Source organism: Eschrichtius robustus, chromosome 9 (genome assembly GCF_028021215.1).
Source record: "Eschrichtius robustus isolate mEscRob2 chromosome 9, mEscRob2.pri, whole genome shotgun sequence".
In the NCBI taxonomy this organism is placed as follows: Eukaryota; Metazoa; Chordata; class Mammalia; order Artiodactyla; family Eschrichtiidae; genus Eschrichtius; species Eschrichtius robustus.
Genome location: NC_090832.1, coordinates 40,825,959 through 40,852,128, shown reverse-complemented (window position 1 = coordinate 40,852,128; position 26,170 = coordinate 40,825,959). Strand labels below are relative to the sequence as shown.

Genomic DNA, 26,170 nt, shown 5'->3' with positions numbered 1-26,170 from the left:
AGTAATACATCTTTCATTTTATCAAAATTTAGTCCAGGGCAGCCTTGATTGTCATATCATCCCTCAGGTCATCATGAAAAACTACTCTACTGATGATATGTTAACTGGACCTAGGTGAAAAGGAAGTAGCTGGCATTCTACATGTTTTAGTAAAAAAAAAAAAAAAAAAAAAAAATAGGTGTGCCAGAGAGTGAGAGATCCAAAAAACTGGGACATTTCATTGGCATCTCAGTGAAGTTTCTGAGTTCTAGTGGCCTAGAATGTCAAGATATCACACGTAATATACATGATGTATTATTAAATCTTATACTATTTACCACCAAGGAAGTGACATAATGCATGATTTTAGCCTCTGTGAGTTTTAGAAGCAACACCTACAATATTTGGGTATGCTTCTCTGATTTATATCAAGTAACCCCTAACTATCAACTTTATGTGACCTAGAGGCTAGAATAAGATCTGAGGCAGGCTCCAAATCTAGAACCTCTATCACTTGAGCCTTTAATCCAGTAGATTCAATGTTCAAACTTAATGGCTGATTAGATACTATATGGAGGTTCTAGCAAGGGGCAATACAAGATACACACACGGTCTCCTAACATTTTGGAGCAAATCCATGTTCTTTGTAAAATAAATATTCCTGTTTTATGATCCTTATTTGATAAACAATGTCTAGACCCTGCCACCATGGCTACTTTGCTCATAAGCCCAGCTGAGTAAGCACTAGGGTAGCTGAGGAAAGAGGCTGACCCAAACAAAAGGGATTATTTTACCTCCTTTGCAGAAGGAGAGATCAGAGCATTGACATGAGTCAAAAATATTCCCTCAATCTGAGTGTATTCTCAGAGGATCATCTACATACCTCTTCCACCAACCTTCTTAAACCAATCCTTCAAGTGCTTAGAATAATACCTGACACACAGTAAACACTGTTGTATTTGACATTATTATTACTATGCTTTTGTAGAAAAAATCTTGAGATATATTACTGGTAGATACATCGGGAAAAACTAAGCAGATGGAAAAATAATGCCTTATTAATGCTAAGAAAAACAAATCTGGGGAGGAGAGGAAATTGAATGATAATATATCTCTTGAACTGACAGATAATAACATTTAATCTTTTTCAACACAATACCCCTTCCCTTAGCTGCACTTGTCTCTGATTCAGAAGGTAAACCTCCAATGTTCTGCCGAAGTTGGGAAGAACAGTAACCTAGGCTGAGTGGGTAGGAATTGAGAGAATGTGAGGGCATATCTAAATCTTATAATTTGAACTAATCCTATTATTGAAAATCTTAGACTTTCACACCTAATCCTCTATTTTCATCTCCATTTTCAGTGGTGTCTCTAATTCCTAGTATTTCTAGAATACTGTGATAAAAAGTTGCTTCTTGGGGGCTTCCCTGGTGGCGCAGTGGTTGAGAATCTGCCTGCCAATGCAGGGGACACGGGTTCGAGCCCTGGTCTGGGAAGATCCCACATACCGCAGAGCAACTGGGCCCGTGAGCCACAATTGCTGAGCCTGCGCATCTGGAGCCTGTGCTCCGCAACAAGAGAGGCCGCGATAATGAGAGGCCCGCGCACCGTGATGAAGAGTGGCCCCCACTTGCCGCAACTAGAGAAAGCCCTCACACAGAAACGAAGACCAACACAGACATAAATAAATAAATAATAAATAAATTTAAAAAAAAAAAAAAAGAAAATTTGGACACTTAGAATGAATTAAACCTCAGAAAAATTAAAAAAAAAAAAAAAAAAAAGTTGCTTCTGGGCATTCATACTTTTAGCTTTGCTGACCTACTAAATCAGTTACAACTTACCCATTTGTTTTGTAGCTCCCAACATTATATTGTGGGTATCTCCATCCCACAGTCCTTTCTGAAAATGTTATCTCCATCAAAACATGGGAGTAAACCAAGAAATAGGAATTTAAATCCCAGGTAAAAAAGAATCCAACTCAGAAGAGAGAAGAAGCAATTCCCAGGATGACGGTGAAGGGAAATCCCAGGAAGGCTGATATATAAGGCTAAAAGATCCTCCAGTACAAACACATGTGACATAAGAAAAAAAGATAAAATATTACCTGATGTCCTTTAGTTTATTATTCACAAATATGAACAGGACATGGTCCCTGCCTTCAAGAATGTAAAAACCTTGAGACCATAAAATATAATTGGACAGAATGGTTATAAGGCCCTTGACATTTATGTTGCAAAACAGCAGTCCCCAACCTTTTTGGCACCAGGGATTGGTTTCGTGGAAGACAACTTTTCTATGGACTGGGGGGCGGGGGTGGGGAATGGTTTCAGGATGATTCAAGCACATTACATTTACCGTGCACTTTATTTCTGTTATTATTACATTGTAATATATAATGAAATAATTATACAACTCACCATAATGCAGAATCAGTGGGAGCCAAGAGCTTGTTTTCACTTGCCACTCACTGATAGGGTTTTGATATGAGCCTGCAAACAACTGATTTATTATGGTCTCTGTGCAGTCAAACCTCTGCTAATGATAATGTGTATTTGCAGCCGCTCCCCAGCGCTAGCATCACCGCCTCAGCTCCACCTCAGATCATCAGGCATTAGATTCTCATAAGGAGCGCACAACCTAGATCCCTCACATGCACAGTTCACAGTACAGTTTGAGCTCCTGTAAGAATCTAATGCCGCCGCTGATCTGACAGGAGGCGGAGCTCAGGCAGTAATGCGAGTGATAGGGAGCAGCTGTAAATACAGATGAAGTTTGGCTCGCTCACTGCTCATCTCCTGCTGTGCAGCTGGGTTCCTAACAGGCCACAGACCGGTACCAGGGGCTGGGGACGCCTGTTGTAAAACAATTCAATGTATGGGTCAGGCATTATATTCTCTGGAACCAGACCATCTGGGTCCATACACCAGCTTCATTAATTACTAGGTGTGTCATCTTAAAAGGCTTAACTTCTGTGGCTCAGCTGAGTCATTTTAAAAAATGAAGCTAATTACAGTACCTATTTGATAGGGTGGTTCTAAAATTAAGAGATTTAAATGTGAAACTAATACCAGTACCTGGGACATAATGAGCACTATACAAGTGTTATGCAGCAGCAGAGGTAGTGTATTTTTTTTTTTTTTTTAGGACAGTCTGGAAATACATTAGTAGATACACAGAAAATGAAGCAAATGGGAAAAAGCCATGCAATTGTTAACTTCAGAAAAAATAAAGTAGGAAAAAGGAAATAGTCATAGTATACTACTTGGCCCATAAATGAATAATATTTATATAGACACAATAATGTAAACTTTCAGTAGTGATTTAATCAAGATTGTGATGAAACTATATAGCAGGGAGCGAGGGAGAGCAGAGGAAACCTAAGTCCTAAGACTCGAAATTCTTTAAGACAAGAGATCAGGAACGTCCCTGGTGGTCCAGTGGCTAAGACTCCGTGTTCCCAAGGCAGGGGATCCGGGTTCGATCCCTGGTCAGGGAACAAGATCCCACGTGTCATAACTAAGAGTTCACATGCCGCAACTAAAGAGCCCGCATGCTGCGACAAAGATCCCGCACGCAGCGACAAAGATCCCAAGTGTTGCAACTAAGACCCAACGCAGCCAAATAAATAAACGAATAAAATTTTTTAAAGTATTCAAAAAAGACAAGAGATCAAATCTAAATTTCAAAAATCGAGACATAGTATAAGCATGTTATTTAAAAATCTAGAGGTGATTACCAAAAGAAACAATTCAAGGACTTGAAAGTGGCAGCCTCTGAGGAGTGGGAGAAGGATAAGTAGAGGATTACTTATTCTGCATTCTTAAAACCTTTCCCATACTCTCTGGCTGTTTAAACTATATACATTTATTGTCTTAAATAAACAAAAAATAGTGTTTGGTAGGTATCAAATAGACCGTGAACTAATATCTTCTCCAGCTGCTCTGCCATAAAAAAGATAAACATAGACTCTTTGCTGGAATTGGAAAGTGAAGTTAAGCTGCACAGAATCTGGACTTTACTCAGTCCTTTGCTTCTGCTCAAATAATTAAAATAAATATTTGTTTTCTAAGCTCTAAATCATCTTTCTAAGAAAGTTATTTTCACCTCGTTAAATTTCACCTGTAATGTAATGTAACTGAATCAATATGATTTAATTTTGGTCATAAAGAAATATTTTGGGTAAAGAAGTTACGAAAAATTTAAATGCCAATTTAACATTCCTAATGAGTTTGTCTACACTAGAAACCTGAAATAAAATTCCTCCTGAGGAAAGGATTTAGGTTTAACCATAGGAAACTGGCATTACTGACCTACAAAAACAGAAGTATTCTGAAGGAAAAAAAAACAAAAGCAAAAACAAAACAAACCTTAAGTATATTCATTCAGTCAGAACTCCAGGGCAAAGAATTGTTAACCAGAGTTACCAGAATCCTAAAACTTGCAGGACTGAATGCTAAACATTAAGACTATAATTGGGGGCTTCCCTGGTGGCGCAGTGGTTGAGAATCTGCCTGCCAATGCAGGGGACACGGGTTCGAGCCCTGGTCTGGGAGGATCCCACATGCCGCGGAGCAACTAGGCCCGTGAGCCACAACTACTGAGCCTGCGCGTCTGGAGCCTGTGCTCCGCAACAAGAGAGGCCGCGACAGTGAGAGGCCCGCGCACCGCAATGAAGAGTGGCCCCCGCTTGCCGCAACTAGAGAAAGCCCGCGCACAGAAACGAAGACCCAACACAGCCATAAATAAATAAATAAATAAACCCAAAGTTAAAAAAAGATGAGCCTTAAAAAAAAAAAAGACTATAATTGGTTACTGCTCTTAACAGATAACAATATGTTCTTATATACTTATTAAGAATAAAACATTAACTTTATACTGACCCTGTAAATTTTGAGATATTCTTATGTTTTATGTAATATTATAACATATAAACACACTAATTAAAGGATTCTTATGCACTGGATAAAAAAGGCTCTTAATATGTATCATTCTACAACCCCAAATAAATTACAGACATCTGATTTATCACTACACACAGATGCATAAAGTGCTGATGCTCACCAGGAGACATCAATATACCCTTGAATAGGTACCAATTAGCATAATCTAGTTATAATCAAAGATAACTAGGCCAACTTGTTTTTGTTAACAATGGGATCAAGCTATGAGGTGAACCAGCTCACACTAACCATACTGTGAGCCTCTGTGAGGTTCCCTGTGAGGGCTGACTTGAGGAGAGTCCATTTGCCCTGAATGAGTCAGGATAGTGAGAGTTCTGCAGCTGAGCCACAGGCCCCACTTTCGTGGAAATGGGCATTTTACATCATTGCAAAGCTGGATTTTCAAATACCACACACTCTATAATTTTCCTTTCCCTTACCTCCTCCTCCTTCCTCTACCTTCACCCTCAGTGACTTAAAAATTGCAGAGTCATGATGCAAAGGTCTATGATTCTTTATCCATAAATCTTAGGACCAAGAATTTAAATTCTTATGCATTTAGCAACAAAATACAGTATACACAGAGTCCAGAGCAATACCTCATAATCAAGCATATTAATATTTCTTTGGCAAAATATATTGATATTTAAATTAGGCAGGCTAAATAAAGACTACAAAGAATCTCATCACTTCAGGTAAGATTAGATGCAGATAGCAAATAAGCTCTTAGAATTTCAAGTCAGAAATTGTGGCACTTGAGGCAGGATAATGTGAAGTTAATACACATTACAATATTCAAAAGTTTAAAAGAATTTGTGCCTATAATGCATGGTATATAGAAATTTATTTTAAAAATCCAACCAAACATCTCTGAATTTCAATTCATTTCTGGAAGTGAAAATCAGTGTCTCCTTAATATGAATGTTTATTTGAACTGTTTCAAGGAATAAAACAATCTCTGAAATTTGGGCCTAATCTTTTCACTTGGTTTGGAATGTATCCTAAATATGGTAGACCCCCCATGAGTTTGCTAATAACCCAAATCAAACCTCACCACCAGAAGAATTCTCTGTTCTTAATTACTATATTCTTTGTAAGTCACTTTTTTTTTTTTTTTTTTTTTTTTGGCTGCACTGGGCCTTCGTTGCTGCGCATGGGCTTTCTCTAGTTGCGGCGAGCGGGGGCTACTCTTCATTGCGGTGTGCAGGGTTCTCATTGCGGTGGCTTCTCATTGCAGAGCGCAGGCTCTAGGCACGAGGGCTTCAGTAGCTGTGGCACAGAGGCTCAGTAGTTGTGGCTTGCGGGCTCTAGACTGCAGGCTCAGTAGTTGTGGCACATGGGCTTAGTTGCTCCGAGGCATGTGGGATCTTCCTGGACTAGGGCTGGAACCTGTGTGCCCTGCACTGGCAGGCGGATTCTTAACCACTGCACCACCAGGGAAGTCCTGTATATCAGTTTTTAATTATCATCATCATATCATTAATGTGAGCAGATGGGCACTTGTCCAGGCTACCGCAATGGTTCTGTGAAGTTTACTCTTAGCTATCATCTCTACTTGAATGAAGTCCAAGAATGTTCTTTGTCTACCTCATGCTTGCAGTCATAAGCCTCTTCTCTCCACCCTGCCACTTTTTCCTAGTATTTCTTCCTTGAATACGCTGAAACAACACATATCTAATAACGGTTTAATTACTTCCATGTATGCATCACCATAAATTCCATGTTATACTTTTATAAACTCTAATCAAATACATCGTGTGTGTATATTTTACTTAACCAAACGATACAAAAATCCAATACAAAAGATTTCCTTCTGATTAGTACACACAAACGAGCTAGTAAAAATGCAATACCAATTCCCTGCATGCTGATCAAAAACAAGAATGAGACAGGAATTACACACACACTAACCACACCTCCAAATCTGGAGCTTAAAGTTTCTGATACCTATAACCATATCTGAAGAGTAGAAAACAGAATAGGGTCAGTTTGCCAATAAAACTCTACATAAGCAGCAAAGAGTGAGCAGGGGCTGTGGAGAGCCTGCTCACTAGCGCTATGTACCAAATTCATATCTCAGTTTCAGAAAGTGCTCTGGGATCTCCTGAAGCTGGAAGTTAGTTCAGACTTCTGTAAGTACAAACAGAGTATAGTTTTTGAACATACAAGTTTGCTGAACTTGTGTGGTATGCATATCCAAATGTTCAATAAAATTTGGACATATGATCAAGAGAAAGCTTAGGGATAGATACACAGATATAGGGTTAGCCAGTAAAGAAGTGAAAATTGAAGCCACTGTGGAAAAAAAAAAAAAATGGAAAAAGGACTAAAGACATACTCTACAACTCAGTTGGAAAAGTAAGTAGTAGAAAAGGAAAAGTCAACAAAAATGATTGGTCTCTTTATTTCTGGAATCCTTTCTATCAAAGTCATAGAATTCTCCCCAGCAGACCATATACAGCAGTGTAGCACTTAGTAGGAATTCAGTAACTATTTTCTCAATGAATGAACCAAATGAAAGGAAAAAGTGTCGAAAGTGGGTAGAATATAAAATGGTACAGGGAAGTAAAATGAATCATAGAAAGAGGGCAGATAGAAATACATAAGGTATGAAAATATGCCTACACTTGAACTAAGCAAGCTCATTTCTAAAAATTAGTTTTAAAGAAATAATCACGGAGAGAGAGATATTTATAAAGATGTATAATAAAAAAATTAAAATAAGCTACATGTATGAAAAACAGAAAGGTGGGATTTATCCATGTACTGGAATATTATTTAGTCCTTTAAAATTACGATATAGATAAATACTTATAGGTATAAAAGAATAATTTAAAATAATTAAGGCAGTTTAAAAACAATAAGCATATTTTTCAAAAAAGTATTTTCAGCCAAAGGAAATACAGGCATGAAGAGGCTAGTGGTGGTTGTCTTTAAGAAGTATGAGTTTTCCCTTAAGAGGATAATGAGTATTGTTTTCTTTTGTTTTCATTATATTACAATTATTCTATATAAATAGGAATTCTTTGATTAAGTAAGAATTCTGAATCAGTTACTGATATCTTTGATTAGCAACAGACCATTTGATTATTTTCTTTAAATTAACTTAATAGAATAAAACTAAATAGTGGATATGTGCATGTGTATATATCCAAAATCCAAAATGTGGATAGTTTCGTAGTCATATTATATTCTAATTTCCAATGTTAAAAAAAGATTACAAGAGAATTTTAAAATTATTTCTTATTACCGGTGTTAATAAGATTTAACTCTAGTTAGCATCTGGGTCACTGGAAATAATTTGGCGATTTGTTGTGATGGAATATTAACACTTGTCTATGTTCAAGATAACCAGGCTGTTTCTAAACTGAAAAGCAAATATGTATTTTTCACTTTTCCTCTTAAAGTCATCTTGCAGGTCAAACTTTTTACAAAGTTAGTTATACATAAAACTGTTCATTATACTATGTATAAAACTTACTGATTGATAAATATAAAATAACTGAAACAGCAAATGATTAATTTTAAAGGCTATTCTTTAAGTATAGATTCCTGAGTTTTGCTGTGTAGAAAATTAACAAATAGGTCACATTAGGGTTTCAAGTAAAGAAGTAATAGGTTTTAGAAGAACTATATTAACATTTTTAACCATATTAAATTTTAATGTGTATAATTAAGAATGACTACCTAAGATTTAAGATGTTAAAAATAAGCAATTCTACAGTCTATAACTAAAACTTAATTTTTAGTTTGATATAAAGAAAACTATTAATATTAAATAATGATGTAATTCTTTCTCTATAAGATATACAGTTTTCATGCTGAAATAAAATATTCTAGGGAAGAGTATAAAATTCCTCTAACCTACAGATGGTTGAGAAAATCTTAAACTGCTAAGCCTTGAGCAACATCAAAAGTTTCCAGGGGATATTACAACAATAAGAAAAGGCAACAAGAGCAAAGATGAACAAGCAGGACTACATGAAACTAAAGTGCTTCTGCACGACCAAGGAAATCAACAGAATGAAAAGGCAACCTACATAATGGGAGAGAAAAAGTTGCAAATCATATATGTGATGAGGGGTTAATATCCAAAATATATAAAGAACTCATATAACCCAATAGCAAAAAAAAAAAAAAAAAAAAAAAAATCTGATTTAAAAATGGGCAGAGGGTCTAAATAAACTTTTTTCCAAAGACAACATACAGATCACCAACAGGTACATGAAAAGATGCTCAACATCCCTAATCATCAGGGTAATGCAAATCAAAACCACAATGAGAACACCTCACACTTGTTAGAATGGCTATTTTCAAAAACACCAAGAAATAATGTTAGTGAGGATGTGGAGATAAGAGAACTTTTGTGCACTGCTGTGGGAATGTGAATTGGTACAGCCGTCATGGAAAACAGTACAGAGGTTCCTCAAAAAATTAAAAGTAGAACTACCATAGAATCCAGCAATTCCACTTCTAGGTATCTACCCAAAGAAAATGAAAACACTAATTCAAAAAGACATATGTACCCTCATGTTCACAGCAGCATTATTTATAGTAGCCAGGACATGAAACAAACTGCCATTGATGAAAAAAATGGATAAAGAAAATATGGTATATATAATGAGAGTATTCAGCAATAAAAAACAAAATCTTGCCATTTGTAATAATATGGATGGACCTTGAGGGTATTATAGTAAGTGAAATAAGTCAGAAAGACAAATACTGTATGATCACTTACATGTGGAATTAAAAAAACCAAATAGCTCAGATACAGAGAACAGACTGGTGATTGCAAGGGGCGGGGTGTGGGGGGCAAAACGGGTGAAGAGCGTATTCCGTATTTGACAGCTGCTAAGACAGTAAATCTTAAAAGTTCTCATCACAAGAAAAAAAAGATTCCTGTAACTATGTATGATGATGATCTTAACTAGACTTTTGTGGTGACCGTTTCACAATACATACAAGTATCAACTCATTATGTTACACACCTGAAATTAATATGTCATGTTAATTACAGCTCAAATTATTGAGGACAAAAACCTCCTTGTGCCTTAATTAGCGCCCTTAAAAGACAGGTGTTCAAGAAAATAATTTGCACCCAGCATATAATAAATGTACAACTTTCTTTAAAAATGTTTCCAGGCAACTGTTTTAATCAACAGATTTAGCAAATGAACGTTAAACAAATAACCAAAAAGTACTTGGAAATGTGGTGGACATGAAAGTAAAAGAAAATGATACTCCCTTGGGAAGTTTAAGTTTTAGTCAGAGATAGAAATAAAATTAAGAATGTGTGAATGACCAAAAAGGCAAAGGACATTCAGGAAAATTATCAGAGTGTTCTTACAGTAAGTCATGGAGAAAGTAATTCATGAAGCAAGCTTTGTCTTGAAGGATGATCCAAATTTGTACAAAGACAGCAAAAGTGAAGACAATATTCAAGACAAACAGGTATACAGGCAATAATAAACACTGTGCTTGAGGGAGGTAAGTCTAACCTACGCAGAGCATTAGTTCAGGCTGAGGAAGGTGGAAAATATTATACACAGGAAAAGTGGAGATATTCTGGAGCTCCTTGAAAGGCCCATAATAGAGTCTGGAATTGCCAGTTATTTAAAATGGGAAGATGGAGAGCTTTATAAAGATGCTATTCTCTTCTGCATTAATTACCTCACATTTTTCATTATCTTAAAATCCAATTCCTCACTAGGTAGCCAGGTTAAAGAGAATGAGAACCACATCATATTCACACATTATTACATCCCCCACATGCAGCACAGAGCATACTGTCTAAAAGTGAATTATAATGCTCAAACCACTTGCAGTGTTTTATATAATCTTTGTTCTTAGCCTCTGAGGAAATGCTGGGGAAATAATTACCTCTGGAGTGAAAAACCAGCTATCTGAAATTCAGCAATTCCTTCTGTTTCACTAGGGTTTCTTTTCCTTTTCTATAAAAGTCAATTAGAATTTAAAATAGAAACCATATTATGATTCCATTTTTATAAAATATTTCCATATAGCTATTCTTCTGTCTGTATATGCATAGAAGACATCTAGAATGATTTTCCTCAGTGTTAATAATATCACTTTCAGAGTTAGGAGGAATTTCATTTAATTTATTATATTTAATTTCCTGTGTTGGTTAATTTCTTTATAATAAAGACAAATAATTGTTTGAAACACAAAGAAAGAAAGTTAAGATGACTCAAGATTGAACAACTAAATAGATAGTTGGGCCACTTAATGAGATGGAACTGAAAGATTTGTTTTGTTTTTGTGGGAGGAGACCCAAGAGTTCAATTTTAGACAAGTTTGTGATATCTGAGAAATGTATGAATGGAGATATCAGGATGCAGTCATAGATATGAGTCTGGTAGCTCAGAATGATGGTTTAGATTGGGGATATAAATTGGGGCATCCGTTGGCATACAGACGATACTTAAAGGCAAAGGAGTAAGTGGATGAACTAGGGGCAAAGTGTAAAGAAAAAAAGTGGACCCATGACCAAGCCCTGAGTATTCTAACATTCAGAGGTTATTTAGAGAATGAAAAGGAGGAGAAACTGCAGCCATAGGAGTAAGTGGTATCACAGAAGCTAAAAGAACTTTCACATAGAAATGGCCCATTATGTCAAATGTTACTTACAGTTAGATGAGAATCAAGAGAAGAATCCACTAGATTCATCAGCATAAAAGTTATAAGTGACCTTGAGATGAGCAGGATGTGCAGTTCTGACAGAACTGTGAAGTCAATGTCAAATCTAAGGGGGCTGAGGAGTAAGCAGAGGTGAGCAAGTAGGGACAGTTCGTATAGATATGTTTTGCTGCAAGAGGCAGAGAAATAGGACAGTGACTGCAGAGAGATGTGATGTCGAGGAGTTTCTTTGTGCGTGTGTTTTGTTTCATTTCATTGTAAAGTGGGACATGTGAAGGCATGTCTGCACATTGATACCAGTAGTAGAAAAGGACAGGTTGGAACTGGAAACAAAGAGGATAGGAGGGCTAATCAAAGAAGCAATCTTCTTGTATATTAGTCATTTACAATATAAGATTTGTAAGAAGATCTTGGCAAATAAAAATTCAGAAACTTAAATAGAATGTGATGCTGTTGAATGTGAAAATCCACATTTCCTTAAGCCCCAAATTAGCCTCATCTAAGAGCTGTGGTAAACCTAAAGAAATTGTATCAAACTTACCATCATGCTAGTCTAGATTTTTGAAGCAAGGGGAAAAAAAATAAAGTGAATGGAACAAAGCAATGCTAAATGTAGAAATCAAACACATTAATGAGATGATTTGCTGGGAGGGAACGGTACAATTAAAAACAAAAAACTGTGGGAGTGAAAGAAAATGATACAGGCAAAATCTGAAATACATAGAAACACGAGATTTATATAATACTAAGCTATGATTTAAATTATCACCACTGGACCTCAATGACCAATGCTAGACTGAAATAGTAGACAAATGAAAGTAAACTTTCATAGAAAAATGAAAGTTTCATTTAAAAAATGAAAGTTAACTTGAGATGCTTAAAAACTTAAAGATACAACTGAGTATTATAAGAATGGACTTCAAAATACCATGAAATTTCTTGTCAAAGAAAAATTTGTTAAAAGACACATAAAATTAAAATACAAACTTTTCCTCAAAAAGTGGTTTTGTCATTTTCTTTGTCTGAATGCTGATATTGTAGACAACACATTTCTTGGCAGATGTGGAAGACTACTGAGATACTGAAAAAATTAAGTCAATTTATTTCCTAAGTAAAACTCAAAAACCGTATACATCAAGTAGACAGATATAAAGAAACACTTGAAGTACTGCTACTTTATATCTATTACTAACATTTTTATAGTGCTTGCTATGTGCCAAGCACTGCTATAAGCCCTTCTAATTTTTCATATGTAAGTCTCATGGTAACTCTGTGAGGAAAAGTATATAATTATCCTCCATTTTACAGATTAGTAGCTGAGATCTCACTTCACAAAACTAGTAAACAGTAGGTAGACTGACTCCAGAGTCCATGTTGCTGACCACTATATTGCACGGCTATTATACGCATCAACAATGGGATGGCAAATTTTCTAGTGTAGGATAGAATGACTCCATTTAGACATTATGAGAAAGCATACACTATGCAAATTAATATATTTTATTCCCAGGAGCATTTTACTTCTTGGATTGCTTTTTACATGACTTAAAATCCTACTGTTAAATATTTTGCCAGAAGAACACCAAAGAAAATATTACTCTATAAAAGAAAGAAAACATACAGAAAAAAAAAAATTCACTCAACATATTAATAACAAGAGACCAAAATCTATGTTCTATAATTAGAAAACTCAGAAACATACTTGTTATGCAAAAGGAGATTCTACTGATAGATTTTCCCCAGAATTCCTCATCACTGCTTGCTATATGATTATCTGATGCTATTCACAGATAGTTAAAATTTAATGTGAAAGTACGTTTTGAGATAAAGAGCATATCACCGCAAAGAACTATAGTAGCTGCAGCTTTTTTTCCTACCTTCTTTGAACTATAAAGTCCAAAAATGAAGCTCAGCTATTAATGAATGTAAAAAAAAAAAAAAGGCTTAAGACTTGTAATATATACTACCATTAGAGAATTCTAATTTTAGAAAAGTAATTGCTTTATTTCTTAGGTAGAACGTTCTCTCTGACCCCCTCCCCCTCATACATACTTGAAAAAGTTACTTTGCTAGTAGAAAGGAAATCATGAACCTATGAAAGTGAAAATTTTCTTTAATTCAGCTGCTTTTAAATGTTAAGGAATATAAATTCAACCAGAAAATATTTAAACCTTGGGTTAAACAGTATGATTAACATTGAGGAGCAACATTTGGGCAAGATAAATCATCCATTTCTAGGCCTCTTTCAAGACTACATTATGGCAGGAGTCCAAACCAACACCAATCCAGGGAAGCCCCAGTTGACTCCTGAGTAAACTGAATGGTCCACAGAATGCCTCTAATGAATCGAGCAAAAGTGAAAGACACTGTGATAATACAGAACCTAAATGTGGCAAAGGCCATAAGGTAAAAATCTAATGACTATAATTTACTCTGTAATATTACAGGAAGACAAATTACCTTTAAACATGCTTTAAAAATTAGCTTATTTTAAATACGTTTTTAAAGTATATAGAACATATCCTTAACTGTTTTTGCAATAAGAAAACATCAAGTGAAATTCAGCATCTTACCTTAGACCAAAGATGTGTGATTGTTCATAGTTGAATAAAGAACGAATCTTGGCTTCAGAATTCAAAATTATAAGTCTGTCAATAATATCCTGTAAAAGAGACTTAGAGTTAGACTGTTCTTGGCTGAAACCATTTAAAGAAAATCAAATCAACAAATATTTATTTAGATTTGTGGTTCTCAAACTCGGCTTTGCATTTGAATGTAGGGAGCTGTTTAAAAAAACTGTTTTTAATTAAGTCTAAATCTCACCCTTAGAGATTCTGAATTAATTGGTGTGGGTGTGGTATGAGCATCAAGACTTGTAAACATTCCTGAAATGAATCAAATGTTTAGCCAAAGCTGCTTATTGCAGCCAGTTAAATATTGTTTAAACTGCTAAAAATGTAAACTACCTTGAAAAACAAATATGAACTCTAAAAATATGAAGCATGAACAGTGGATTTAAATAGTTTTATCTAGGAACTATTTGAGATTTTATTAATAGATATTCTCTGCTCATGTAAATCAGTGGTTTCCAACCCTGAGCAAACACTGCAATCACCTAGAGAACTTAAAAAGTAAATATAGGGCCTCCCTGGCGGTGCAGTGGTTAAGAATCCGCCTGCCAATGCAGGGGACACAGGTTCGAGCCCTGGTCCGGGAAGATCCCACATGGCGCAGAGCAACAAAGCCCGTGCGCCACAACTACCGAGCCTGCGCTCTAGAGCCCGCGAGCCACATTTACTGAGCCTGCATGCAACAACTACTGAAGCCCGTGCGTCTAGAGCCTGTGCTCCGCAACAAGAGAAGCCACCACAATGAGAAGCCTGCGCACCGCAACAAAGAGTAGCCCCCGCTCGCTGCAACTAGAGAAAGCCCACGCACAGCAAAGACCCAACACAGCCAAAAAAAGAAAAAAAAAAAAGTAAATGTAATAGCTGCCCAAGCTCTATCCCAAAGCAATTAAGTCCCTATCCCTGGGGTATGATTCTGGCATTAACATCCTTGTAAAAGCTTCCCCAAGTTGTTGCAATGGGTAACCATGCTTAAAAATCACTGATGCAAGTACAGAGAGAACCTGATGCCTAGGTGCCATCAATTGTCCCAAGCACTGACAATTTAAGCCCATCACAAAATTTTGAGCATTCTCTAAAAGGCTTTCTTTCTATAAGACCTGGCTTTTGTGCATATCTTTGGGTTCAGGCCTAAGAAATTTATTCATAGCAAATACTTGTCTCTCTCATTGATCATTTTCCTGACCAAGAAACTTGTTACTTTCCATGAGTTTAAATTCAAGATATTTCTGTAACCAATAGGGCAAAAGAAGAACGGTTATGCTAGGGAATAAAGTCACATAATATTTCCTGAGGTCTATGTAGATGATAGTACAAACATATCAAGTAAGAGGCCAGGAAATAAGCCTGTAAGGAGGAGGAAATAATGGATCTAAAAATCACATCTGAAAAATACTAAACAAGATACAGTAAAAACTGGATTTTGTATGAACTTACCAACTGAAAGCTTACATGGAACACTTAGGAATGCATTTACCATTCTACAAATATCTTGTAAAATATGTAAATAATATTAGCACAAAGAGTTTACAATCAGCAAATATTAAATAAACTGCCTAACAATGAAGAATGAAAGGATTGCTATCTTAAATAATCTGTCCTTGTTGGCTGCTACTTAGCTGGACACTCATTTCAAAACAGTACATGACACCTTGTGACTCCAAAGTTCTAGTTCTGAATCTAAGTACTAGATACTGTAAGAATACAAGGTAGATAATGTATTACCAACAAGCTAATAGCAGCTATCTATCAATGATAATGCATTTTCAGAGAACAAATGTTACAGTAAATAAATTCTTCTTCAAAGAGAATTACACTGATAGATCACCACTTAGGGAAGTAAAGGAAACTCCCGGGAAGCCCACCTTATGGAGAAATTCAGTTTCTAAGCACTACAATGTGTGTCAATAAGGCAATCAGTTTCCTAAATTAAGCAACAGCTTCTGATAAATAAGTTAGTGCAAGTAAGGCTTGGGACTCAAAAAGGAGTCTGAAACTCTGTGCTTTTTTAAAAGCATATTGTCTAGCTTGAGAATATGTTCAATAATCTAGTAAGCCAGAATGAAACCAAGACTGGAAAAACAAAGAGGAATATGCATTCTCTATAAATCAATATATGTTTGAGTGCCTATTCTGTTTACAACTGTCCCAATGGTTGTGTTTGTGCTATCTGATCCCTTTTACTTAAGAAAGGGCCAAGTGAAGGGTGAGGAATATGTCAACCATAATGCCAATACTCCTATACCTGCACTATTAGGAGTGGTTTGTGATTGGTTAGTCCATAAACATCCATGAACAAAACTCAGTCTATTAAGGTCCTCCCTTGGGATTTTTCAGTGGGGAGTGTCTTAGTCCATTCTGGATGCTGTAATAGAATAGCATAGACTGAGTGGCTTATATATAACAGAAAGTTTATTTCTCACAGTTCTGGAGGCTGGTTAGTCCAACATCAAGTTGCCAGAGATTTTGTGTCTGGTGACGACCTACTTTCTAGTTCACAGACAATGTCATCTTTTTGCTGTGTCCTCAGATGGCAGAAGGGGTGAGAGGTTTCTCTAGGGTTTTTAATAAGGCACTAGTCACCCCATAAAGACCTTACCTCCAAATATTATCACAACACTGGGAATGACGTTTCAACATATGAATTTGGGGGGTATACAAACATTCAGTCTATAGACAGGAGGGAGAGGAAAACGCCACTCTGGTGGTGTAGTGAGTTGAATGGTGACTCCCTCTAAATAAAAGATATGTCTATGTTCTAATCCCCAGAACCTATGATTGTTACCCTATTTGGAAAAAGCGTCTTTGCAGAGGTAATTAAATTAAGGATCTTGAGAATAAGATTATCCTGTATTAGGCAAGTGGGCCCTAAATCTAATGACAAGTGTTCTTATAAGAGAAAGACAAAGGGAGATTTAAGAAAGAAAAGGAGACGGCCATGTGAAGATGGAGGCAGAAACTGGGGATGCAGCAACAAGCCATGAAATGCCTGAAACCACCAGAAATGAGAAGAGGCAAGGAAGGATTCTCCCCTGGAAACTTTGGAGGGAATGTGGTCCTGTTGACACCCTGATTTCAGACTTCTGGCCTCCAGAACTGAGAGAGGATAAATTTGTTGTTTTAAGCCACCCACTTTGTGGTAATTTGTTATGGTAGCCCTAGGAAACTAATACAAGGGGGGATGGTGACCATGTCAGTATGGAATGACAGGTAGTCCCTACCGTGTGTTCTCCTATAGAGGACACCATCTGCAGAAGAACATATTAATAATAATTACAGCAAACAATTATATAGCACTTATCTGCCAGTCAGTGATTTAAACTTTTATGTTTAATTTAATTCAATTCACTTAATTCTTACAACAACGCTGAGATAGTAACAGTATTGCCCTCTTTTTAACAGAGGAGAAAATGGGTCAAACTTGTCCAAGGTCACACAGCTTGTAAGAGGCAGAACCAGTAATCTAATCCAGGCAGTCTGGCTTCAGAATACAAACTCTTAACCACTATACTATGTATATGCCTTTCAATAAGGTCAAAATGGAGAGCAATAAAAGGAAAGGGGGTGGGGAAAGCAAGAGAGACAGATGTCGACCTGACTGAATTCAAAGTTCTATTTCCACTTGTCCCTGATTTTATTGCAAGATGGCAAGTCAATTCCTTTTTTGCCTAAACTAATTCAAATTGAGTTCCTCCAATAACTAAAGGGGTCCAACCTAACACACAACGTATATAAATAGACAGAAAAGAAATAGAAAAGCAATTGAAAAATATATCTGTCAGAGGAAAAGAATATTTTGTGTCATTCATCTTTAATATACACAAGTAGTACAAGTTGGAAGTTGTTCCAGGGCTTAGAATTTTAGTAGATATTCAATAGGAAACCATGAAGAGTGAAGGCCAAATATTCTTAAAGTATAAAGAATTTCTTAAAATTGAGAAACATAACACAAATAGAAAAAAAGCAAAAATAAGTTGAAAGACCACTATGAGAAGAAGAAACGTCAATGGACATTAAACATATGAAAAGATACTCTGCTCATACTGAGAAAAATATAAATTAACACTTCTTTCCTGTCAGACAAATATCTAAACCACTGACCACATTATCTTCTATGAGCCTGCCAGGAAACAAGCACTATAGTATCTTATTGATGGGAATGCAGAAGGATTATTCCCTGTGGTTGGAAATCTAGCAATACATACCAAAATTACATATGAATTTACCTTTCAACCCAGTGATCCCACTTATAGAAATCCAGCCCAAAAATCAGTAGTAGGCAGAATTCTAAGATGGCCCCAAGATTCTCAGGCCTTAAACACTAATGTATCAATAGGTAGTGCTGTAAAGAGATTTTGCAGATGTAATTAAAGCCCTTAATTAGTTGATTTTAAGAGGAGATTATCAGGGTGGCTCTGATCTCATCACATGAGACACTTAAAAGCAGAGTTTTCTCTGACTGGTCACAGAAGAGGAAGTCAGAGAGATTCAAAGCATGAGTGAAGTTCTTCAATGCTGACATGGAGGGAACAATCTGACAAAGCCCTGAAAGCAGCCCCTGGCTGACAGCCAGCAGGAAATCAGGCACTTCAATCCCACAACTATAAGAAACTGACTTCTGCCAATAACAAGAATGAATATGTTATCAGGGATTTTTCCCCAGAGCCTCCAGCTAAGCACTCAGCCTGGCCAACATTTTTATATCAGTCTTATTAATACTCTGAGCAGAAAAGCCCAGGTGCACAGTACTTGACTTCTGACCTATAATAAGTGGGTGTTTTAATTTGCTAAGTTGGTTGCAATTTGTTATGCAGCAATACAAAAAAAAAATTACAGACATACTGGTAAACACAAGATAAGCCAAGGCTATTAATTTTGGCATAATTGATAATAGCATAAGACTGAAAGAAACCAAGCGTTCACCAATAGACAACTGGATAAATAAACTCTAGTACATCCACACAAGAGCACTATGTAACTGTAAAAAAGCATGAGTAAGAGCTCTACGTACCCCTAAGGAGTAATCTCAAAGATAGAGGATCAGGACTTCCTGGTGGTCCAGTGGTTGAGAATCCATCTTCCAATGCAAGGGATGAGGGTTTGATCCCTGGTCTGGGAAGGTCCCACATGCCACGAAGCAACTAAGCCCGTGCGCCACACTACTGAGCCTGTGCTCTAGAGCTCGCGAGCCCCAACTACTGAGCCCGAGCACCACAACTACTGAAGCCCACGTGCCTAGAGCCCGGGCTCCGCAACAAGAGAAGCCACCGCAATGAGAAGCCCGTGCACTGCAATAAAGAGTAGTCCCTGCTCACCGCAACTAGAGAAAGCCTGCATGCAGCAACAAAGACCCAACGCAGCCAAAAATAAATAAATAAATTTATTAAAAAAAAAACTAAATAAAAGACCAATCCTAACATAAGTGGAAAGATATTTCTGACTATGAACTGTAGAACATCCACGAAAACTTGAGAACAAACATCCAAGCCATTGCACTAGATTAAATAATTCATTTGTACTTGTGTTCCATAATAGATTTCAATAAAGGTAATAATATTAGAAATATTTTCAAAAACCATTCACTGGATATCTACTATGTTCTATATGTAAATGTGACTAAGATATCCTACTTGCTTTCAGGCCCTCACAGTATAGTAAGGAAAAAAGGCGCATAAATGGCTAATTACAAAACTGCTTAAGAAGTGCCAAGATACAGAAATTGAGACACAGATGTAGAGAACAAATGTATGGACACCAAGGGGGGAAGGCCGCGGCGGGGTGGGGATGGTGGTGTGCTGAATTGGGAGATTGGGATTGACATGTATACACTGATGTGTATAAAATGGATGACTAATAAGAACCTGATGTATAAAAAATTAAATTAAATTAAATTTAAAAATGAAACAAAAAAAAAGAAGTGCCAAGATACAAGTAAGGAAAAGATAAAATTGGAACACTTCAAGAATATAAAAGTTTAATGATAAAAATACCTACCTTTATATTTCATTCATATAAATCATCAAAAATTTCCCAAAGTAGAGAAAGTTTAAAAAAATAAAATGTTTAGGGTCAAAAAGAATTAGAATTCAAAATGTCAAAACCGTAAAAAAAAGACAAGACACAGGACAAAGTGACCAGAAATAAAAGTAATGATTAACAATGGAATTTCAGAACTAAATAATTCTTTACTAATGAATATGTACACATATTTATGTGTGTTCAATTCATAAACTTACCCAAAGATGAGGAACTAAATGTCTCTGAATGATTAAAACAAATTACCCATCTTGGAGTATGAATATAAAATAAGTCTCAAATTAAATAAATATGTATATACTGCCCTCATGGGGCAGTAATATGTAGTTCATTTAAAATATAAGCAGAAAATGCACTGGACTCTTTGGATACAATTTATTAACGTAAGTCACCTAAAAATAATTCATACACATACTTCTATATATGCCAAATCTCTTTCCTAGTTGGGAAGCCTTAACCTTGTTATTTCAATAGGTGCCACCACTGTTAGACGGCCGGATCAAAGATTCCATTTACAGATAATTCAGAAGCTAACATTCTATAGGTTAATAAATCAAACAGTCTTTAAATGTGATTTAGTATACCTTTTTTTCTGTTAAATTGCATTTTTACTACAAATCTTAAAAAGTGGCACTATAAAAGTGAAAGATTAAAAGAAAATGACTTACAATAACACTCGTTGGGACTTCACGAAGAGAATATTCTTCTTTATTAGGAAGACCTTGATTGCCTACAAGCTCATAAACAGCAGGATAAGATAACAGGTTCACCAGTGCTAGAAAAGACTGGGGCGGGGGGAGGTGGGAGGGGGAGAAAAAACCAATCGTTCAAATGGTTCATTTTTTTTTTTAACCACATCCATGGAAGAGTCATTAATGCGAAGGGCAATTTTTAAAATAAGCCTAATCAATCCATATAACTGAAATATATGCATCTATGATAAGTACAAAATAGTTAACGTCAACAATAATCCATGTACTAACAATACATAACAACTGTAACAAAACATAAATGAGAACTGGAAAATACTTTAAAATATCACATATCTCTTGAAAGTTAGGTTCTGACAAAAAATGAAATGAGCCATCATTCTCATTCTTTGCACTGTTATATCTGATGCATAAGAAAATATAAGAAAAATACTTTGCGGCTCTGGAGCAAGATAATAATAAATTCTATACATTACAGCACTCAGGTCACAAGGCTATCTTTATCCTTTAACTACATTCACTGGAAATTCAAGTAACCTAAATATAGTTATTAGAAAAAGCCATGGCTTTTCCTATCAAAACCAGCTCATTTTCTGGTGCAATCTTACCAAGTTAATCTCTCCGTGAAATTTTTAAGCTCCTGCTCTTGTCTTATCGACAAGAATCTGAATATTCTTCTCCAGCACAGTTCATTCTTTGGATTCCCTATGCAGAAGCATGCAGTGGTTGCCCATTACTAAACATCAGATCTAAACTCCTTAGCATGACTTTCAAGACACTTTACTAATTGACACTTTTCTTCTCTTCACAGTGTCAAAAGCCTCAATTCCCCCGTTAAATTTCTTCAGCTTGAAGTCACCACTGCAGTTAATCAAATCTGCCTGTGGTCTCCTTCAAGTGACTGCCACATACACAAACCTCTCTTATCCTACTAACGAGCTCCCTCTTGCCCTCCCACTTACTCATTATCCTACTTCATTAAGCTTTCAAATGTTTGCCACATTTTTTCTAGAAGGCTTTCCAATTAAGTCTGTCCACCTCTAGAAGGTCTGTATTCTGCCAATACTTGTATATTTAGTTTGTATTGTATTAATTGCACTTATTTGTAACTACTAAGTTTTCTGCTTGTCATTTTAAAATGTTCACTAGACTCAGAAACTCTGAGGATCAAACACATTAAGAATTTTCACTAAAATCAGAACACTGAGGTAATTAAAAGAATAGTTAATTCAATCTCTCGTTTAATAGATGAGAAAACTTGAGGACCAGAAAAGTGAAGTGACTTGGCCAAAGACATATAATCAAAAAACTGGTAGCAGAACTAATCGTATTTTATTTCCAGGCTAAGATTACTCATTACAAAACAAATAATCTTCAGACACTATTTAAAAGTATCACCCTTGCTCCGTAGTCCTGACTGTTCAATAAAATGTTCTGTGGTGATGGAAATGTTATATTCTGAGCTGTACAATATGATAGTCACTAGCTACATGTGACTACTGACGAGCACTTAAGATATGATTAATGTAACTGAGGCTGAATTTTTAACTTTAGTTTTAAATTTACATAGCTATGTGGGGCTATTGTCTATCATTCTGCAAAAGCAAAGCTATAGAGAGAAGGAGGGAGGAACTGGACTGAAACTTTTAAATGTACCTTATTATATATTGAAGCTACATCACTGTTTCCTAAAATTTAAATCACAATTAAATTAAATCCCAAAAGAAAACAGAATCCCTAGGGAAGAATAATATCTAGATATACAAGCTGGGCACTCAGACTGTTTACCACAATGAGTTATTTCTAGATTTTTCAGCACATTGTTTAGGGGAATATACAATTTTTTTTAAGGAGAAAAGTTAATTATTAGTTTATGTTGACATTTCTAATTCAAAGTCAAAGAAGTTAAATAAAATCCCTGTAACACTAAATTTGAATTAGAAATATTTCCTAGGGATTAAGAATTAGTATTGTACCACTTTACATAAAATTTAAGAATCCTGTACCCATACAGATTTGTATAACATTTTATAATTTGTTTGTCCTGTATGGTATAGCTGTTGTATGTTACCTTTAAGTAGAAAATAAATCCAACTATATATCAGTTTTCTTTTAAAGAGTCACATGTACTTACAAGAAATTGAGAAAAACAACAGGTGAGTGAGTATATAACTATTTGAAATTTCTTCTTTTAATCCTAAAAACCCAAATATGTATCAGGTATTTTCCTTCAACCTAAAGAAATTCCTTTAGTTTTATCTAAAATGCAGGTTTGCTGTAAAATATTTTCTTAGCTTTTATTTTAAATTTATTTTGCTTTTATTATTTAAGAATATTTTTGCTGGATATAGAAATCTAGGTGGACTTTTGTTTTCCCTTCCCAACACATAAAAGTTGTTTCGTTGACTTCTGGCGTGCAGTTTCGAATGAGATACTAGCAAAGTTTTCTGCTGTTCCCCTGTATGTAATGTGTGACTTTCTATGGCTTCTTTCAAGATTTCCTCTTTAGCTTTAGTTTTCAGCAGTTTACGTGTCTACGGTGAGCCTTTCTGTGGTTTCTTTGTATTTTTATTTTCCTTCTTTGCATATTCTTCCTTGGGATTTACTAAGTTTTTTTTGACCTATAAATTTATATCTTTCAATAAATTTGGAAGTTTTCAGCTATTATTTATTCAAAAAACTTTCTGCTCCATTCTCTCATATTCCTGGTGTTCCAATCACACATATCTTAATCCTTTTGATAAGGTCTCACAAAACACAACTTTTTCCTAATTTTTTTCTCTGCTTTTCGGACTCTAATTTCTATTGATTTATCTCACGTTCATTGAATTGAGATGACATTATTTCTTCTGTCATCTTTAAACCTTATGTTAAGCCCACCTAGAAAACTATCTCAGATAACTTTAGTTCTAGAATGCCAATCTGGTTCTTATATAGTTTCTGTACTAAGATTTCTAATTTGTTCATTCATTACAAGCATATTTTCTTTTACATGCTATTTATGATAATTGCTTTAAAATTCTTGGCAAATAATTCCAACTTCTACATTTCACAGTCAAGCTCTATCAGTTGCCTCTTCCCAGCAACATTTCTTTTATTCTTCGTATGTCTAGTAATTTTGGATTATATTCCATATATTGTAAGGATATGTTGTGGAGATGCTGGATTTTGTTATATACCCCCCAAGGAGTGCTGATTTTAATTTAGTAGTTAACATTGACTGAACTCAAATTCTAAATTCTGACCCCTTGTGGTAGGTGAGATCTGTTAAGTTCAAGTATATAGTTTGAGGGACAGTCACATATTTGGACAGAGTACATACACAGAGTTTGGAGGGCCTGATATGTGCCCCTCCTTCCATATTCCAGTTGTTGTGTAGCCCTAAGCTTTGTGTTCTGGTTTTTCAGGCTTGTTACAGTATGGATTTCTACCTGTGGAGCATCATCTGGTACTTGCCCTCAGGTGTAAATCTGTTAAATCCAGAATCTCTAGCAGTAACATTCTCTTCATCCACATATTGACTTCTCTCCATTTTTTGCCTATTTTTAGATATTCCAGTTGGCTTATTTTTCCTGAGTTTTAAGTGTTTTCTCCTGGAGGAAACTAGTCCACTATTACAGAAAGCAGAAAAGCAGAAATTCTGATTTTTAAAAAATTTTATGATACCCTTTGAATGAAAACTTCCTAAGCCACCATAAAGTCAAAGTCAGGAAGCATTTAATTTTAGTGAAAATTGGTGAAAATATTAAATACATAAAAGTCATTAAATTATAATAAACCACTGAGTGCCTAAGAATTTTTTTTTGCCACATTACTATATACTATATGCTATATACTATAGCATCTTCTGCCCACCCCCTCCTTCAAATAATCATGACAATTTTCTATTAGATTCGAATCTAAGTGTTCAAAGCTTTCTTAGTTTTGGTTGGTTGGTTTTTGTTTCAGCTTTGTTTTTTACTTCCAGTTTGAGATAATTGATATATAACACTGCATAAGTTTAAGCTGTACAGCATAATGATTTGATTTACATACATCAGGAAATGATGACCATAAGTTTAGTGAACATCCATCATCTCATATAGATACAACATTAAATAGAAAAAAAAAATTTCCTTGTGATGAGATTTCTTAGGATTTACTCAACAATTTTCATATAACATAAAGAAGTGGTATTATATTAATCATATTGTACATTATATCCCTACTACTTACTTATAACTGAAACTTTGTACATTTTGACCACCTTTACCACCATAAAGATATTACACTATTATTGACTATATTCACCACTATACATTTCATCACATTGACTCATTTATTTTGTACTGAAAGTGTGTATCTCTTAATTTCCATCACCTATTTCACTCATTCCCCCACCACACTTCCCTCTGGCAACCACCTGTCTATTGCGAATCTATGACTGTTATGTTTGTTCATTTGCTTCATTTTTTAGATTCCACGTATAAGTGAAATCATGTTAACTTTTTTATCTTCTACAAATTAGTAAATGATGTTTTTTCTTCACATATTCACATTCATAGACAGTGCAGCCTTGTTGCTGTAGTTGTTCATATTTGACCAAATACTATTCATATTAATTTTAACTTCAAAAATATTTTTTGAATAAAGCAACATATAGGAAAAACCTTAAACATAAAGTTTTGTGGATAGTTATAAAAATCTCATTTTTACAATAAATTCCGGAACTTACAATACAAAAAAAAAAAAAGTGAGATCATATGGTATTTGTCTTTCTCCATCTGACTTATTTCACTTACCATAATACTCTCTAGGTCCATCCATGTTGTCATAAATGGCAAGATTTCATTCTATTCTATGGCTGAGTAATATTTCATTCTATACCTATACCACATCTTCTTTATCCATTCATACATCAGTGAATGTTGAGAGTTTCATAAATGAATGTTGAATTTTGTCGAACGCTTTTTCTGCATCTATTGAGATGATCATATGATTTTTATTCTTCAATTGTTAATGTGGTACATCACAACAACTGATTTGCAGATACTGAACCATCCCTGCATCCCTGGGATAAATCCACTTGATCATGGTGTATGATCCTTTCAATGTATGGTTGAATTTGATTTGCTAGTATTTTATTGAGGATTCCTGCAACTACATTCAGTGATATTGGTCTGTATTTTTTATTTTTTTCACAGTCTTTTGTTGTGGAATCAGGGTGATGCCGGCCACA

General features: G+C 35.4%; 1 protein-coding gene across 1 annotated transcript in view; it reads right to left on the bottom strand.

Moving 5' to 3' along the window:
• TBC1D32 (TBC1 domain family member 32) overlaps nucleotides 1-26,170 on the bottom strand; it is a 179,237-nt gene that overhangs the window by 78,125 nt on the left and 74,942 nt on the right. The window contains exons 22-23 of the mRNA XM_068551463.1: nucleotides 20,911-21,027; nucleotides 14,153-14,241 (exon numbers count right to left, since the gene is read on the bottom strand). Of these exons, the coding sequence (XP_068407564.1) occupies nucleotides 14,153-14,241; nucleotides 20,911-21,027 (206 nt within the window). The remainder of the gene's footprint in view (nucleotides 1-14,152; nucleotides 14,242-20,910; nucleotides 21,028-26,170) is intronic.